Here is an 18777-nt window from a genome sequence, read left to right as displayed (position 1 = left end):
GATGGCTCTGCCACCAATCAGTAAGAATAAAAAGAAATCCCAAGCACCCAGAAGCAATTTGGAGCCACCAGTATGAAATTAAAATCACTATCCACATTTCATCCTGTTCAACAAACCTAGCACACCTGAACTACTAGAGATGACGGGGAATTATTTTAAGAGTAAACATAGCAGAAAAGGTAATTCTTACATTTGCAGAGGGCAGTGTTCAGTATCCTTGCAAATTCTGGTGATCTTTTGCCTAAGGAGGTGTAATTAATGGTGCAACATGAAAGACACAAGACCCAGATAACTGTTAATTGATAGCAATTGATCTGAGAGAACAAAAAGGCTGGTAAAACAGAAGGCTGCCCCCGGGGAAAAAAAAGAGTATGACCATCGAGGACATTGGGTGAAGATTTCATTTGAGGTTTTATCCGTTATCTGGAGCACAGACCCTTACTTATGGTGTGCATTCTTCTTTCTCTTTCTCTTTCTCTTTCTCTTTCTCTTTCTCTTTCTCTTTCTCTTTCTCTTTCTCTCTTTCTCTTTCTCTTTCTCTTTCTTTTTCTTTGTTCCTGCCTTCAAGAAGGCCTGATGCTATTTGAGACTTTTTTGGTACTACTACAGCAGTGGTCATTGCCATCACCTATTGAACACTAAAACTGAAGAAACAAGTGGCGTTAGGAAACAGTCATTTATTAGTAGATTTGAGCGGGTGCTGCTGAACAAGCTCTCTATGGGACCCCGTTGAGATTCTGCATCCGAGTTCCATTGATTTTCAGCATGAATGATAAAACATGAAGATGAAAAGTACTTATTTCGTAGCTTATGCTCGATATAATTAATTAACTACAATTTCAAATATCTATGATTTAATTCTGGTTCATTTAATCACTGTAATTAGTTTTTTTTAAAAAAAAAAACAATGCAACTGTCTGCTTTCTGTTGTCATAAACTAGGCGTGTGTCAAAAGAAGCGTCRCGTTGCGCTGTCTTTCTGTAGACATGGGGAGAGGAAAATGTGATTTAACCAAGAGATCAGCAATAACACTCAGCACGGCAGAATCTTTTCACTCTGAAACAATATTAATAAGTAATTGCTTCTGATGGTTGGTGAGGGTCCCTTGACTGACTTATAGTTTACATGAAAGGTCTATCAGATACTGTGTTTGTATGAAAAAGAATAAGYACAAACTGTCAATAATAGACAGCAGAGGACTCTGTGTGTGGTTTTTTAATCAATCACGAACGCATCCAAGAATTTTTTAGTAATTATGTAACAGTCTTATTAAATAAACCCCCTTGTGGTACATTTGTCAGCTTTTGTTTGCCTTCTTCACTGTTGCCAGATGTTTTATTGGCCTCCAAAGGGGTCTTCTGCCCACGTGGTCACAGTCAATGTAGTGGTTGAAATGATTTTTTTCGAAGACTTGCCATGCACTTGTCAATACTGGATTTCTTTTGCCACCGCGCTCTCCATTCACTTTCTTTGTTACTTTTCTGACAGCAAGTAACAGCCTTTGAGCAACAGTCTGTAAATCCCTGCTGCCTCTTCAGCTGCTTCTGGCAATTTACACCAGTGGATTGTGGTCAGTCTAACTACTCAGCAACCACAGATTTACAGGACACAATAGCTTCTCTTTCACACCTTCCAGTTGAACATGTATCATTAAGTTGCTCACCTTTTGAGGGATCATTTTTGTTTTAAATGTGAGGTTTTACAGAATCACAGAGTGGTTGAGGTTGGAAGGGACCTCTAGAGATCATCCAGTCCAACCCCCTGCTCCAGCAGGGACACCCAGAGCATGGGGCACAGGGCGGCATCCAGGCGGGTTTGGAGATCTCCAGAGAAGGAGACTCCACAACCTCCCTGGGCAGCCTGTTCCAGGGCTCTGTCACCCTCACAGGAAAGAAGTTCTTCCTCACATGGAGATGGAATTGCCTGTGTTGCAACTTACACCCCTTGTCCTGTCACTTGCCACCACGGAGAAGAGCTTGGCCCCTTCCCCCCTACATTCCCCCTTCATGAACTTATACATGTTAATCAGATCCCCTCTCAGCCTTCTCTTCTCCAGGCTAAACAGGCCCAACTCACTCAGTCTCTTCTCATACAAGAAATGTTCCAGTCCCTTAATCATCTGTGCTGCCCTCCGCTGGACCCTCTCTWGGAGCTCCATGTCCCTCTTGTCCTGGGGAGCCCAGAACTGCCCCCAACACTCCAGGTGCGGCCTCACCGGAGCTGAGCAGAGGGGCAGGATCCCCTCCCTTGACCTGCTGGCAACATCCTCCTGATGCAGCCAGGATCCCATTGGCCTTCTTGGCCACGAGGGCACACTGCTGACTCATCGTTAACTTGGTGTCAACCAGGACTCCTAGGTCCGTGGAGCTGCCCTCCAGCAGGTCAACTTTCATATATGTTGACTTCAAAGTACAGAAAATGCAAGTGCTTACGACACCACTGACACACACCCTTTGCTTGCTAGGGAATTTCTGTATCGCCTGTCAGTTGCTTCATTCACTGTCCTTCTCCATTTCCCAATATTTAGCATGGTGTTGTATTATCCTGTTATATATCCAGAGCAATCAAGGGTGGAACCAAACTACTGAAGACAGACTCACCTGCATCACCTCAAAGAATTCACATGTATGCTTCTTTTCAGCATGTGATTTTCCTCCCTTCCCCACCCAAGTCAAACGAAAATATTTCTATGCTGTTAAAGCAGAGTAACTTTAATAATCCCAGAGCCTTAACACAACAAGAAAACAACTGTAAAAATTATCATAGGTGAAAGGGTTGATGTTGCTAGCAAAGCAGGAGTGCAATTTTCTCCAAACACAGCTTTTGGTTGCTGTGCTGTTTCAGCTGGGAGAATTTCATTTAATTTAGAGAAAGGAAGTTTTACGTTATTTATTTATTTAATAAACAGACCTGACTTTTATTACCGTTTTCATAACAGCAGCAATAAAAACGAAATGCCGGGTTTCCTTATCCCTGAGCAAAAGGCAGGAAGGGGGCAGGAGGCCGGGCAGGGGCTGTGCTGCAGAGCCGGGTCCTCTCTCCTCTCCATTCTCCAGCACAGCCTGGCACCCTCTCAGGGAAGCTCCCTGCTGGAGTCGGGAGCACATTTACAGCATTGAGGCACTGGSATTGCTTATGAAGTTGCTACAGGCAGTCTTCTTGCTAAGATTCTTGCTTTATTTATTTATTTATTTTTTTTACAATGCTTTGAGCTTTCAAGGATTTTTAAATAAGTGACTGTTCTGGTGAACATATAAGCACCGAAACTTTCTGGTTTGGGATACAGAAAAAAGGAAGCAAAACAAATCTTGAGGCAGAAAAAGACTGCACCTGAAGAAGAAATACCCCGCCCAATGAACAGGTTGTGAAATGCTGCCTGTGCAGCATGAAAGATGCAGCATTTCTGCTTTATTTTCATTCAAATTCTGGAATAATAAATCAACAGTGCTTAAAGTAACCCTGAGCAAGTGTGAGAATTTCTGGATGCCATGAATTCCTCCTTTGTGCATCAGATTGAACTAGGTTTTTTGTTTGTTTGTTTGTTTGTTTGTTTGTTTTTTTGGCTTTGTTTAAGCTCTTCAGAGGAATTATACAGGCTTTATTTTAAAAATCAGGGTTTTTTTTTTTTTTTGCTTGCAGATAATTCAGTTTGCTTTAGCTGATTCAATGACAACGAAGTGGTTTCAAACTTCGTCACTTATGTATGAGCTCAATGGACTACATCACTGATCACACAGAGCAGCACAAAAGCAGCCTTATCAAAAAGCAGTGTTCAAATGGTTTGGATTTCAAGTTTAAGTATCATTTTAAAAACTAAATTTTAGGACAATAAACAAAGAAAAAAACCCAACTCTTAAACTTGCTTGAAATTGCTTGAAATTATCATAAATAACTGAATGGACTAATATTCCTGTCTAATATTCTTGTTTCACTGTAAAGGGAAAAGATTCACTGTGGACCTGTCCAAACGTATAACTTGCAGCTCAAACAAGAACGACCTTTAGGACTGTTTTTCTCCAAGAGCTTCTTTTTGACATGCAACCAGGTTAATCCTTCAAAACATCAAATCACTTCTGAAAAAGGCTGAATGATCATTCATTCATAGAAATACAGGCATTCTGCCTGCAAAATTATTCCAAAAATCCGAAGGCTGCAACCTCAGAATCTCTGCTCTGTTTATTTATCCTGAGCTACTGTTAGTGCAGGGATTTTGAAAGGATCTTCAAGAAATGAAAGGCTTGGATATATTGTCTTTTCAATCTCCAAGCTAAAAACAAATGCTAGTTGATGAATATTTATCCGCAGGCATTTTCAAATTACTGCTTCTCTTCATTCTCCAAGAACTGCTGCATCTTGTGTCAATTGATAACAAGAGGAAAAATCAACGTTAACTTTGCTTGTTACTCTACCTAAATGCTYCAGAGCTAAAAATTGGGCAAAAAAATAACGAAATACATCACTAAACCATTTAAGCAGGCCGGGGCTGAGGGTACTTTGCTGACTTGCAGTCTGCCTTGCCCTTCACTTGCAGTACGGGAATCGGTTCCAGACTTTCAGGGGGTTGTGTTTCTATCCTACATCCCCAAATGTGAGAAGCAGGTAGGAAAGAAATCTATAAAACGTTATCCATTCTCCATCTGAGGTATATAAAATATTACATTGAGGTTATTTGTGGCTTGGATACAGAGTCTGGTTTATTTTCATGCAAGGTTTAAATTGCTYGGTCATGATGAAGACATGTAGAAACAGCAGTGAGTGAGGATTTTCAGAGGAATTTATGGAGTCCTAAACTAATAATGTAATCAGCTCAGTAGAAAAAAATATGTGAGGACTTTTATAGCAATTTCTACTATAAGTGGTTGGAAATCTGGCAATAATGCTTTTGTTTAATAGTTGCTAAATGATATGTAAAAAATAATTGCACTGTGCATAAATTCCTTATTATCTCTACTGTGGAGGTGGAAATAGCCACAGAACAAATGGTTCCCATGCAGTTTGCTAATCTTTGATATTTATACCACAGATATTTTATATTTATTTGTCTGGCTGTTTSATGGTGCATTTTTCCCTTTTACCGTACTGCCTTTGCAAAAACAGCACGGCAACAAGGATAGATGTGTTCCAGGAACCAGACAGGCATGGAAAGAAAGTAAATAAATAAATAAATAAACAAATAAATAAATAATCCCGTATTTTCTCCTCTGGGAATCACTCAAGCTGCAGTCCTTACTCTCCCCCATTCACTTTGCAGGGATGGAGAGTGTTTCTCTCCTGCACTAGCTGCAGGCCATCCCCTCACCGGGGAGCCCCATGATGAGATTTGTCGCTGCTGACAGGCTCGTGTTGGAGTATGATGGAAAGGGCCGCTGTCCAGGYGCAGCTCTGATCTGAGGGACAAAAGAAATCCTTTCTCAGTTGGACTCCCTGATGGCAGAAAGGTGCTTGGTTTTGTTTTATTTTGCTTTGTTTTGTTCTGTTTTGTTCTGTTTTTCACACAGGGCGCCGGTGCCCCCGCAGTCGCGGGGCGGCGGGAGCGCCTGCGCCTCAACCGCCCCTTCAGCTCGAGGGGCCGCCCCAACGGCCGCGCCCGACAGTGCGCACGCGCCATCGATGCGTCGGCGCTCGGCCCATCGATCGCGCCGGGATCGTCTGCGCTGCGCGGGAGGCTGCGGCGCGGCCCGGTCTCCATCTCGGCGTGACGAGGTGAGCGCGGGTGGCCGCTTCGCTCCCGATCCCGGTCCCAATCCCAATCCCTATCCCTGTCCTGGGGGAGCGGGAGGCCTCCTCGCCGCTCCCCGCTGGAGGGTTTCGGGGTGCCCCTGGGCTGGCGGCGCCTCCTTCCTCGCGCGTGCCCAGGGTAACGTGTGCTCTGCTCCTAGGCCGGCGCCTAGGCCACGATGGACATCAGGCCGAACCACACGATCTACATCAACAACATAAACGACAAGATTAAAAAAGAAGGTATTTATTTTTTAAGAGAACTTCCTTAGGAGGCTGAGGAAGGAAAGGCTGAGGGAGCTGGGGCTGTTCAGCCTGGAGAAGAGGAGGCTGAGGGGGGACCTGATCAGTGTCTATAGATACCTCAAGGGAGGCAGTGAGGAGGAGGGGGGCGGCCTCTTTTCAGTGGTGGGCAGGGATAGGACTAGAGGAGATGACCACAAGCTGAGGCACCAAAAGTTCCACAGGAACTTGAGGAAAAATGTTTTAAGAGTGAGGGTGCCAGAGCCCTGGCACAGGCTGCCCAGGGAGGCTGTGGAGTCTCCTTCTCTGGAGATCTTCCAAACCCACCTGGATGCAGCCTGTGCCCCGTGCTCTGGGTGACCCTGCATSAGCAGGGGGGCTGGACTAGGTGACTTCTGGAGGTCCCTTCCATCCTTAAGGATTCTGTGATTCTGTGATTACTTGTGCGCTGTAGTTGTGCTGCTGGTCTCACAGATGAGGCTTCTTTTTCTTTCAGTCTGTGTAAACACAGGAAGAGTCCACCAGAATATTAGGTGTCTGCAACAGGCACGTTCGTGTGTGTTATATCTGTTATTCCTTCTCATTTTAATGGCATGAAAATAGCACTGAAAGGGGTATTTGTTTTGATTTGTTTATTTGTAAGTGAATCATTACATGCTGCATGCTTGAATGATTGTTGTGGAGTTTAATGATTTTAAAACTGTGAAAACAGATCTCTAGCAACTGTAAGGGTAGTGTGGTCATGTGAGAACATATTCCAATCTGTAGTAGGAAAAAACTATTTCACATAAGCCTCAAATTGAACTCAAACTCAATTTAAACAAAATTTCTAACTTTACTTTGCCTTAAATTCATTTTGATTATTTACTGACTTGCAGTCTGTATTTTACTTAATTTCCTTGATTTCCTCCTTGATTTTTATGCCATGTGTTACAACACTGATATTCTGGTCAATTTTTGGCTAGAATGCAGAATACTGCAATGTGTATGTATGTCTGCATACGTTAATCCTTGCATAATTTATATTCCCTTAAAACGGTAAAATGGATGGATGGACCACTTTTTCACAGAGTAAAAACTTATATGTTAGGATTTAATGCCTGGTTTTACATTAGGAGGGAAAAAAGGCAAATAAATGAGCTCATGCCACAACTTTGCAACTTTGATCAAACTTATGTAGCATATTTGCTCTTGAGATAAAACTAGCAAAAAGTGCTATCTGTAGGTGACAAGAAACTTTATAGAAGCAGAATTTTGCATATAAGCTGTGTGGTATTTTTCTTTTTTCCCCATATCTTCCCCCCCCCCCATATATTTTCTTTTTTCCTCAACAGAACTGAAAAGGTCCCTGTACGCATTATTCTCCCAGTTCGGTCATGTYGTGGACATTGTGGCTCTAAAGACTATGAAGATGAGAGGACAGGCATTTGTCATCTTCAAAGAACTCGGATCATCCACTAATGCCCTGAGGCAATTACAGGGCTTTCCATTTTATGGGAAACCCATGGTAAGTGTGTGTGTGTGTGTGTAGGGGCCATGAGGCAGGACACGGTTTTGGACCTTGGAATTCACATCAATACTTCATGTTTTTGTAATGATCTGAGAAATCACTGCAGAACCTTAACAGCCATAGGAGTGGTTAAGCCTTTACATTTGGGGCCTGGAGTTTAAGCTCTTGCTTTTTGCTTTTTTTTGCATCTGGTGTCTTGACAGGCATATGTAAAAGATGCTGTTGACTCATTGTAATGAGTTCAGATTTCAGTGTGAAGTAAAACAATTAAAGTCCAAGGCTTTTTTTTATGAGGCTCCTTGAAGTGTATCTGCAGTTCCGAATAGTTTCCTTAATATAAGAAACTCCCAGAGGAGATAAGGTACAGTAGAACACAATTACTGAAGTTGATGCAAAGTGTAGTATAGTGAATCGGTATAATGAATTATAAAATGTACTTTTTTGTTTCTTTTTAAAAAGCGCATTCAATATGCAAAAACGGACTCCGACATCATCTCCAAAATGCGTGGGACATTTGCTGATAAGGAAAAAAGGAAAGAGAAGAAGAAGGCMAAAACATTGGAGCAGGCAGCAAATGCAGCAAATAAAAAGATTCTCCTGGTAAGGAGCTTCTGGATTTTTGTTTTTCTTTTGTTTTTTACTAAATGTCATCTTTTAATATTTCTCAGTTTCTTAATTTTGATCTTTTGGAAACTAGTCATTTTGAGCACTTATTAGAAATTGAAGGAAAGGAGGTGATCACATATTCCTTGTTAACCTTTTTGTGCTCTAATTGGATGAAAATGAAGACAGGTCAATATATGATAAAGTGAAGTAGAATGTAAGCTTTTTCATGGAGTTTGCAAAAGTTGCTATCTTCACTGTCAGCTTAAAATACTCAAGCCACCTCATTATGCTAATGCCTTGTTTGATAGATAAGCACTGTGGAAGGGTAAATAAAAACAAGCCAGTCCATTTAGTTATGTGAAAAGGAGTTGGCTGAAAATCTATTTTCATTAAGGATTGGCCTGACTCAAACTAACAAAGTCTATAAACTTATATGCTAAAATATAGTAGAAAATACTAAGGCAGGGGCACTTSCTTATTCAGTTATGTAACTATTCTTTCTACAAAGACTTAATTTCAGGGAGAGCTGCACTATTTTAGGCACAGTMTTCTGCTTTCTCACAATTTACTCACAGTTAATTGGTGTATAAATCTGTCAGGAAACAAGTAATTGCCAACAGTTATAATGACAGGAGCTTTAGTTATTCCCGTTGAGCTACAGTCCTCAGCGGAAACACCTTTTTCTCTYGGAAGATGTGTCCCATCTAGATGATTCTAAAAGCTGCTGCTTTCCCACCTGTTTTACCCAAATTCATACTGTGAGAAACAGTGATTTGCTCCCTTAGCTGACTTGGCTATTAGTCAAATCAGATACTGGTGCTGGCAGGGGTTTTTCTTGTTTTGGGTTGGACTTTTGTATTTTTTGTTCATTGTCGGGCTTTGAAGTTCAGCAGTATCCACAGTTTTGTTTCTYCAGAGAAGGTATTTCATAAACCACAAGTGTTTCCCAGGCCACAGCTGAAACTTCCCATCTGCTTCTTGAGTTGTACAAACTCTTGCTGATGTGGGTTTCTGTCTTCCTGACTGACTGAACACCTTTGTAAAACTGTCCTATACTTGTTTACCAGGGGACAACACAGAATTCAGCCAATGCCCCGGGAACTTCCTTGCAGAATCCACAGGTAATGCTTTTTCTTTGTAACCAAAAGCACTGATGTTTAAAATTCTTCTATACGAATAACTTCATTATATGTGGAATTGTGATGGAATCTTGAGGATATATTTTACTTTTTTTGTCATGAAGTCTTTGTCTAGCAGRTAAAGCACAATAAAGGGAGGAGGGGGGAAAAAACTGTCTTTACTGTATCTGGCATGAAGTGAAAATAATGCACTTTTTYGGTGTTACACAGAACACTGCACTATCAGCAAATTCTGTTTGATTCTTAAATTTGGTCTGTACTTCGTATCAGTTGAAGGATTTTTAAACCTCTTCATCTTTAGTAAAATTCACCTAACATCCTTTCCTTCTTGTGCTTCTAACAAATACAATTAAGAATAATGGTACTGGAGCAGCTGTGCTTACAGCTCCAGTAGCTTCTGGAGGTGAACTGTTTGCTTCTTTATGGGAATTCTGCTTTTTAATTTCTTCCTCACACGTCTTATGTTCTAAAAGAGACTGAGTGGAGATGTAACCACAACTTGCTGTGCTCCATTCTTGGCTACTCGGAGACTTTCTGAACATTCAGTGTGTGTTAAAACCAGAGCTCCTAAAGAGTCAGAATTTGTAGGCAGGCAGATACTGTATAAGAAAGTCTTCGCCCTGCATTTCTTAATCCTTGAGACTGAGAGCTGGGTATCTACACCAYAGGAAAAAGTCTTGTTCCCCATGTATATTTTCTGTGGAGTATCAGATGTAAAACARCACAGGCTGTGTATGCCAGTCTCAGGAGACATGAATAGATCAGGGTAATAAAGTTTATGATGGGGGTTTCAGTCACCCCAAAGTGGGCAATTTCAGTACCACTGTAGATGAATAAGATACTTATTTTGGCCTCCAAATGCCCTTGTGGGAGGCTGCTTGTCTCCCGTAGGTTCATTATAGGTTGCCCCATACTGGGCAGCCAGTGTACCCTGCAGTGGCTGTAGGGCCAGTGTTTGGCCACCTGCTGCCACCCCGGTGCTGCAGTCACCAGAGCAGGGGAGTCCTCAGTGCTGAGCTGCCAATTTGTTAATAAGAACTTGAGACAATGTATTATCATATGTAGTGGGGAAACAGAGATTTCCCCCAAATTAACATGGACCAGGGCCAGGGAGCTAGTCTGCGGATTACACAAGATACAGTGACGTTCAGCGGGCAGCATGATGAGAAAAGCTAAGGAGAAGTGAATTTTAGTACAACTGATATTGCAGATAGACGGAGAGGAACACGTAGCTGTGCATAATCTTCTGAGCTTTGTTCTTTTGTTTTGGCAGGTGCCTGATAACCCACCAAACTATATCCTTTTCCTTAATAACTTGCCTGAGGAAACAAACGAGATGATGCTCTCCATGTTATTCAATCAGTAAGTTTTGGATGAAAAGGACTTTGCCTTTGAATGCTTGTTATGTATATGCTTTTATTTTTTTATAGTTCCTCAGYGTTTTTTTATGCATCCCTCAGCTGACTACTTGATTTTTAGGGATAACAGTTTCTACTAAAAATACCCAGTTCTTTGTCTTGCTGTCAAGACTAGCAGGTTCCGTTCTGGTGACTTCTTGGTGCAGAAAGCAAATCAGATTTTTTCATAGCTGATTTTGACTGCATAGTTACCCACTAACAAACTGGGACAGATTTAAGCTGGTGACTCTAATTTTACAGATTTTATGGTAAGCAGTTTTAAAACTAGCTTTACTTGCTTCCATAAATGTACAAGACTGATAAAATTACTGCCACTTAATTGAGGAATAGTTCCAAAGATTAGATGTTTAAAACACCTTTAGATCATTCTTTAGTGGTAGCTATGATACTAGCAGATGCTCATGAACAGGAGGGAGATGTATTGTTGAACCAGGGAATGTTGTCTGATTCCTTCAACGTTTTTTTAAAGGTTTCCTGGTTTCAAGGAAGTACGTTTAGTGCCTGGACGTCATGACATTGCATTTGTGGAGTTTGAGAACGAGGCACAGGCAGGAGCTGCTCGAGATGCTCTACAAGGATTCAAGATTACTCCATCTCATGCCATGAAAATCACTTATGCTAAGAAATAGTTGGACATTCTTCTAAGGAACTTGTGTGGATGGCTGTTCAACCTGAGACTGCTTCTGATCAGCTAAAATGTCTGCTGCTCTCAGCAGAAGAGACAAGACTGTTGTGTAAAATTACAGCAGCTGTCAGGACAGTTGTAGGATTTCCATGGATCTAGGAGATGGTAAATTTTTGCGTTCAGATACAGATTTTTGTAAAATAAATTTATCTTGAAAACTGCAAGCTATGCCTTTCTTTTTTCTGTCTTATTATCTGACCATTATTCTGTCTTATGATGGTCTGTAAGGCTCCTGGGGCTTATTCATTATATTGATCTAACTGCTTTTAAAGTGACTTCATTTTTGGAAGAGAGTGCTGGAAAAAAGAACTTTTCTTTTTAGAATGTTGAATCTTAGCACATTCAGATTAAATAGAACCCTGGGACTTAATTGTCAGTCTCATTATCAAGGGAGCAGCTTATTTTTCAGTGAGACATTTTTGAAAATAAATAGGTAATGATTAACTAGCCCCAGCCCCTCAGGGAAYGGGTAGAGATTTGTGGAGAACTAAACAGCATTATTGTTCAGCTCTTTCCTTTGTCTTTACAGGCATGACAGGCAGGAGAAGTAGGTGCACAGCAGACAAACACMGTCGTTCCTCTTGAATCTGTTACTGCCAGTTAACTCTTAATAAATGGTTTAGGAAGAGTTTTCTGGCCCTCTAACAAGACACTGCACGTGAACCTRTTGGTTTGTGCCCAGACAGACTTCCCAAAGCCCACATCAGTGCTTCTGTGTATCTTTTTTCACATTTGCATTGTGTTAAATACCCTTTATAGAACTTACATGACCAGAAATACATTAAGCAGTGATCAGATATTAGTAGTATCCAAGGTTGTAACTCCTGGGTATTGGGGTGTAGAAATCACTCAATGCTCACTGCTTGTGGAAATCACTCAATGAAATCACTCATAGAAATCAGTCAATGGCCGTGGATAATGCTCAAGTCTTTGGTTCAAATTTTGGAAGATTTAAAAGGTTGGGGTTTGTTTGGTGGTGGTGGGGGGCTGTGATCCGTAGTGGGGGGGTTGCCTGGTGCTGCCTTGGATCACTGTAGGGGGCCCTTGAGAGCCATGGGTGGGAAGAGGGGACATGTTCCTCAATTGGAAGGCTCTGCGCTGTGAGGCTTCTAGCTCCCCATTCAGATAAAGCAGCAAGGGAATACAGTTAGCAAGGTTTCCTTCATTAAAAACGCTCAACCCAGCATTGGAATAGACAGCATCTGGATCAGAAATGACAAGAATGTACAAAGTAATATAAAAAACTGTACTGCAAGTGTTAAGTGCTGATTTATTTTTAATATTTCCAAGAAGTTTGGCCAATGTTGGGTTTGCAGGATGACCTGAGGGCTGCAATGTCTTGGCCTTGCTCAGCATGTGCCCTTGCCATGTTGTGCCGCTCGGCTGCAGCTGTGAAGCACCCTGGTTTCCCCCCCTAGTTTGTGCTCGGATGTGATGGATACCTGACTTGCAATTACTTTTGGGAACAAAGCCCTGCACCTTCAGGAATGTGTGATGGCATTTCCAAACAGCTTGGTATACCTCTTAGTTCTGGCACGTCCGCTTAGCGTGAGGTTTCTGAGCAAGTGCTGTAATTTAGCRCTATAATTCATGTATAAAACACACAGCTTATTTATTCAAATTAAAGAACTCCCTACAAATCCTGCCCTGTACACTAGGCCATGATTTCAGGAAGGTGGCTGGGTTATAACATGCCCTCTCCAAGGAGCAGAGAGGCACCTGAAAGTCAGCATGTGGTGGTGCTGTTCAGTGCCTCAAACGCGCGAGCTCTTGAGYGCGTTCCTCTCTGTGAACTTGGGTGAAACTCTCCTGGTGTAACCGGTGCATTGCTTGCTCTGCAACTGCATCTCCCTGTGGAATTAAAATCTTGTCTATACAAACACTCAGTGCTTGAACTTTATATTTCAAATTTAAGTTGCTGCCAGGTGAAATCTCTTCCTGCGTTTCAGCTCCTGCTTGTTTTTTGTCCTCGGTGCTGAGGGTACYGGTACTCACTTTCTGTAACCCTAACAGGGAGCTCTGCTGCTGAGCGCTGTCTCTAAGTACTTGTGAGAATAAATAATTTAAGGATTTGAAAGGATGTATTTTCCTTCGACTTCCTGTGACTTAATTTTCTAGTCTCAACAGACCTTCCGTGTGGAAAAGTTAAAGAGTATGGAAGGCTACAGGACAGCTTAAAATGCTGAGATAGCCTCGTGGTTTATTGAAATGTTAATGCAGGATGGCTTTGGGGGAAGGATTCAGTCCTGTAATGGGAGCAGAGCTTTCCTCCCTGCCTGCGGCTCCTCCACGAGCCTGGAATGTTGCCCTGAGCTCTTCCCATTGGCCACGGATGTTTGTCCAGATGTTGGGCTCTCCCTTAAAAGATGGGCATCACTGRAGCTGGGAGTGCAGTTAAGAGGCAGCCTAGCAAGAAACACAGGAAAATATGACCCACCGCGTTGGTTTGGCTGTTGCCCTTTTGTGCCTGGGATTAATGGACCCTCCTGTAACGGGAATTTTTATGGACAAACTCGCCAGTAAGAAGCTGTGTGCAGATGATGACTGCGTCTGTAAGTAGTTTTGCCTTAATATTGAGCAAAATATATTTTGAAAATCAACTGTGAGATTTGCACACTGTGGCATCTGAAAAGCTATGCTCCTTATTTAGCTCCGTTATATTTGGGTTTTGGCTTTAAAAAGCAGAGGGAGAGGTCACACGAAAACTCATTTCATGTACAATGGTACTACAGAAAGTTTTTTAAGAGACCTTTTTTCCCCTCTAGTGACGGGTAAGGATGGTGAGAAGGATGGAAACGTCAGTTAAGGATGAAGTTATGCGCTCCAAAGCTGGTCCTTTGTTACTGGAGATGTAGACACATGCAGGATATTTTTCCAGACTTAATAATTTCAGCATTGTCTAGTTCTGTCTGTAGAAAATTTTACATGTGTGTACATGTGTGTCCACCCACACATTYATATTTCTCTCTGTATGTGCCTTTGAATTCATCCCTATTTTTCTTTTCCTAGACACCATTTCCCTCGCCAGAGCAGAAGAGGATTATAACGCTCCAGACTGCAGATTCATTAATATTAAAAAAGGACAACTGATTTATGTTTATTCAAAACTAGTGAAAGAAAAAGAATCTGGAGAATTCTGGGCTGGGAGTGTAAGATGATGTTCTTGTGTATATAAGCAAACCATTAACACTTCTGGTCAATAAATGGCAGCCAACATCGTGTTATTGAGGGCTTTTAAAATAGAACTTATCTTCTCAAAGCAATTATTTAAACTTCAGAAATTCCTTGTGGAATCTTCAGGATTTCACATACATTTTTCAGTATGAAAATATCTTCAAGTAACTCTAATTATGAACAAACCATAAAACTAGGGATCAACGGGTTGCTTGTTTTTGTTTTTCCTTTTCCTGCAACTGTCGAAACTATGGAGAAAAAAACCTTGTCATGAAACTCTTAAATTCAAGAGAAGCAAAGATAAACATAGGAGTACTTGTGAGCTTTTCCAGATTGATTATAAGTGGTACTAATTTACTTCAAAAAAATGCATATAATGGTTCTTGTGTTAATAGCTTAAGTCCTAATTGGATAGATAGTCTAAAACCAAAGTAAGAAACATTATTAATAACTGCTTTTGACCAAACCACAAACTAGCTCAAGCTGGATGTGAACTGCTCTGAGGTATCTAATTATGCATCTTCTTGCTCGAAGGTTTATGGAGAAGAGTACGAAGACCATATGGGGACAGTTGGTTATTTCCCAAGCAGTTTAGTCTCGGAACAACATGTCTATCAGGAAGCAAATAAGACCGTTCCTACAACGGTAAGGAATTCGCAAGAGCCCAGCTGGCTGCGTAATTAAGCTGGTCCTCGGGATGCTAATTTGCTGTAAAAACAAATCATCGCTGCGGCAGTTGTCTGTAGCGCATCGCGGATGCCATGGGATCCATCCATCCTTTGGGTCTTTACACGTGCAAAGAGCCTCAGTGAAACAGTAACAGGAGCTCTGGGTTTACAGGGCTGCATCCAGATGCTGCATTGAGGGCTTGACCCTCTTAGAGTCCTCTTCATTTGAGCCGTGTTGCCTCAGGGCTGCTCAAGTCTTACCAAACTATTTGCAACACAAAACAAGCAGACTGCTTTATAAAGAGCTTGGATATTCCATTATGTACGTTAATGTGCAAGCACAGTCCCTATTAATTGTGTATATGTGGGCTAAAGTCATAGGGAAGTTAGGTTTTTATTTCCCCTGCCCCAAGGACAGTCTCCCACTTCAGATCCTTGGCACCTATCTGTAAAGATTCACCTCTGCAGTACTCAGCTGGAGAGTAGAAACAGCATTCTGTAGTTCTCATTTTGAAACAGAAATATTGGTAAAATATTGAGCTATTTGTGAGCTGTATTTGTGGGTAATATTTCCTAAATTTTGTGTGTATGTAACGAATGTATGAGAAAAGCATGCTGGTTTTCTCATAACAAGTTACTGCTATATCCCTTAGAAAGGAGCACTGAAAAACTTCTCAGAAACATGTCAGTGTTTTGTAACTAAGTAGGCTACATTTCTGAGAGGCTTCTGTTTCCTAGTTACATGCAGTAGTCTCTCACATATCACATTCCACCTGGAATTCTTAATTCTCCTGAAGATTTRAAACATTTCACACAGTGGAAGGAAGAAAAGGGTGTTTCCTCTGGTTCTGGTGTGGTCAGGCTGAAAACTCACGGTTGATCATAGCTAATTTCTATATTGAAAAGAAATTTGTGCTAGTTTTCTAATGAGCACATTTATTACCATTGAATATTTAGCTATATTCCACTTTGCAGACTACAGGAACATCCACGGATTAGTACGTCAATCCTGCAATCACATACTGAGCCTTTAATCCTAGGTCCAGATGATTAGGTGGGTTTCATTAGCACAGAGGTAATAAGATGAAATAGAATTCTTCATTTCACTTAACAGTTGCTAAGCTTTGAATTACCTTGTGTCCGACAAGTTTGATTTGAGGAAATTAAAGGAACACATGCAAATCAGGGCTAAGTGATTGCTTCTCTCTGAATTTGGCCCAGAAACAGTGCAGTCTGCTGCAGACAGAAGGAGTAAATGTATTTCTCAGCTTTTCCTCCCCCTGACTAATATGACAGCCAATCTGCTGAAGGGCAAGCTGAGCTGGAAGGAGGTTGGTTAAGCAGCACCTTAGCCTGCAGCCTGACTCAGGGGCCACATGGGTCCATCACTGGGCTGCAATGCTGAATCCTAACGGGGAAGGACAACTTCTGCATCAAAACCTCGCAAAACTAATGACGTGTAAAGCTGCCCCGTTCTTTTCCCTCTTCTTTTGCTTCTTCCACTTCGTGCTATAGCAACAGAACTTTAATGGTGATACAGATCAATTCTGAACTTCGTTCTTTGCGTTTTACAAAGGGCACTGGTGGTCAGCAGTGTGCTGCCAACCTGATCTTAAGGATCCAGCTCTCCCGTCACGCAGATTTAAAACTCTCCACAACCATCCTGATCAATGCCTGTGTGGATTTACTGCTTTCTCCAGAAATATTTTGTAGTAAAAAGTGCAGTTTTATCAGAGCTAGTGGTGTACACTGCGTGTGTGGAGGCGAGTATGGGGTGAAGTGTATGGGAGAGGGGAAGACCTGCTGCGCTGGTGGGGGAACATTAGCCCCAGGGCCTCTGTCTTTGATTCCTCCTCCCAAATAACCTTCCCTGGTGGAGTCAATGTTCACCATGAGCTGGAGCCCTCCTAATAAATCTTCATGCCTRTGAGCCTATCTCAGCATCCTTTGCACTGCTCTAGGCAATCCATGCCTGTCAGCTGCTGTTCGAGTGATAAATCTTAGGAGTTGTTTTTGCCCAGTGCTGCAACTGTTGAATCACACACTGAATTTGCTCAGTAGCATAGCTGGTGTGCGCTACAAAAGCATGAAACCGAAGTGGTGGTGGCTTGCCTTTCCTCAGTCACTTAAAATCAGCAGTGAGTGCTTTTGTTACCAGGAGGGATCCGCTCGGGAAGGGCTCCTTCTCCTCYGCTTCCAGCGGACAGCGACACTTACCCCGCTCTAATGTAAATGTTGCGGAGCTCGGGCTYTCCAGCTAGAATTGCACCCTGCAGGAAAATCAGGAGGAGATCAACACAGGCATGTAAAAGAACAGCAGACTGCTAGATGAAAGCAATAAGCAGTGGAAATGTATGCTAGGCTGCAAGATTTCAAGCAAAGGGCTGGCGTTCCTTTTCTAGTCACACTTCTCTGTGGGGAATGCATTGTATAGCCTCACTCGAAGGTGAGGTTATTCAAACACATTTCGTRTGTAAGCAAGCAACTGTCAGACAGTAAGGATGCACGTTAACATATGATTTTAATAAATCATAAATATAAATTTAATAAATTCCTGGGTGCACAAATAGGAAGAAGGATTTGTTCCGGGATGGGGGGAAGAGAGAAAACCCTGCTATTGTCTAACCTAGTATTAAAAATATTTGGTAAGAAATCATACCAGCTATACTAATAGAGTCCAATAAATGAAAAAAGAAGGAGCTGTTTTTCTTTCTTTTCCACAATTGAGGTTATATTTTTCTTTATATAGCAAACACACTCAAACATTGAGTGTTTGCATCTACTTAAGTTCCTTTGGGGGGGAGATGCAGGAACATTAATCGTCAAGTAATCTGAAAACATATTTCATTTTAACTGTTTTGCAGGACATTGATTTCTTCTGCGAATAGTGCCGAAAGTGGCTAGGTAGCTCTAGGCTGCTACAAGAAACGAGGATAGAAACCAGCCTCATCCACCTGGACACCCTTGCTGGACAACAGAATACTTTTTTTAACAGGCAGTTGTGAAGTGTATAGGCCTCAAATGAGAAACCTGATTTAAAGTTTTGTATTGTTTTGAGCAGCATACACTTTGCTACCTGTCAGTAATGTTAACAGCTCTTGAAATAAATACTGTAAGTCTTATCCAGTGGTATGGATACGCTTTGAAGGGAGATGTTCTGCCTTGGGAGATGTCCCTACCCTAACTTTGTGTCTTCGGCTAAATAAAAATTAAAATATCTTGCTTTTGTGAGCTTTCTCTACCTTGTGGAGTAGAGCTTTTGGGAAGGAGCTATTCTACAGTGCTGAAATCGCCGGTGGCTGTAATGTTGCGCAGCAAATGCCCATTCCCCACACTCCCCATCACAGCACACCCAACAATCACCACAACCCCCCTCAGAGCCACCGCCATCTGGCCGAGAACCTTCCAGAAGGGTGGGCTGCGAGCAGCCAATCATCAGGCGCCGTGGGAATTTGAGCCAATCAGAATCGTAGCTGCTGGCCTGGGGGCGGGGAGAAAGACAGAAGGCGGGAAGGGCGGCCTCTCCCCTCCCCATAAAGGCGGCGACCGTTGGGCAAGGCCTGGCAACGGTGCTAGGTGGCCACGTGGTGGCTGAGGAGCGAGTTGTGATAGTGGC

General features: G+C 42.1%; 2 protein-coding genes across 2 annotated transcripts; both read left to right on the top strand.

Annotated features, from left to right (window-relative positions):
- The first annotated feature begins 5636 nt into the window (after nucleotides 1-5636).
- SNRPB2 (small nuclear ribonucleoprotein polypeptide B2) lies at nucleotides 5637-11427 on the top strand. The gene is made up of 7 exons (XM_026036606.1): nucleotides 5637-5703; nucleotides 5880-5961; nucleotides 7296-7468; nucleotides 7931-8071; nucleotides 9145-9198; nucleotides 10490-10578; nucleotides 11104-11427. The coding sequence occupies exons 2-7, from the start codon at nucleotides 5898-5900 to the stop codon at nucleotides 11261-11263; spliced, it is 681 nt and encodes a 226-aa protein (XP_025892391.1). The 5' UTR covers nucleotides 5637-5703; nucleotides 5880-5897; the 3' UTR covers nucleotides 11264-11427.
- Nucleotides 11428-13743: 2316 nt separating this feature from the next.
- On the top strand, nucleotides 13744-18089 carry OTOR (otoraplin). The gene is made up of 4 exons (XM_026036607.1): nucleotides 13744-13871; nucleotides 14329-14468; nucleotides 15028-15138; nucleotides 18026-18089. Exons 1-4 carry the CDS (start codon nucleotides 13748-13750, stop codon nucleotides 18047-18049), a joined length of 399 nt encoding a protein of 132 aa, XP_025892392.1. The 5' UTR covers nucleotides 13744-13747; the 3' UTR covers nucleotides 18050-18089.
- Nucleotides 18090-18777: the final 688 nt, after the last annotated feature.

The sequence above is a fragment of the Nothoprocta perdicaria genome, unplaced genomic scaffold (genome assembly GCF_003342845.1).
Source record: "Nothoprocta perdicaria isolate Ctin4 unplaced genomic scaffold, notPer1 scaffold_181, whole genome shotgun sequence".
In the NCBI taxonomy this organism is placed as follows: Eukaryota; Metazoa; Chordata; class Aves; order Tinamiformes; family Tinamidae; genus Nothoprocta; species Nothoprocta perdicaria.
This window is presented reverse-complemented; position numbering and strand designations above follow the sequence as displayed.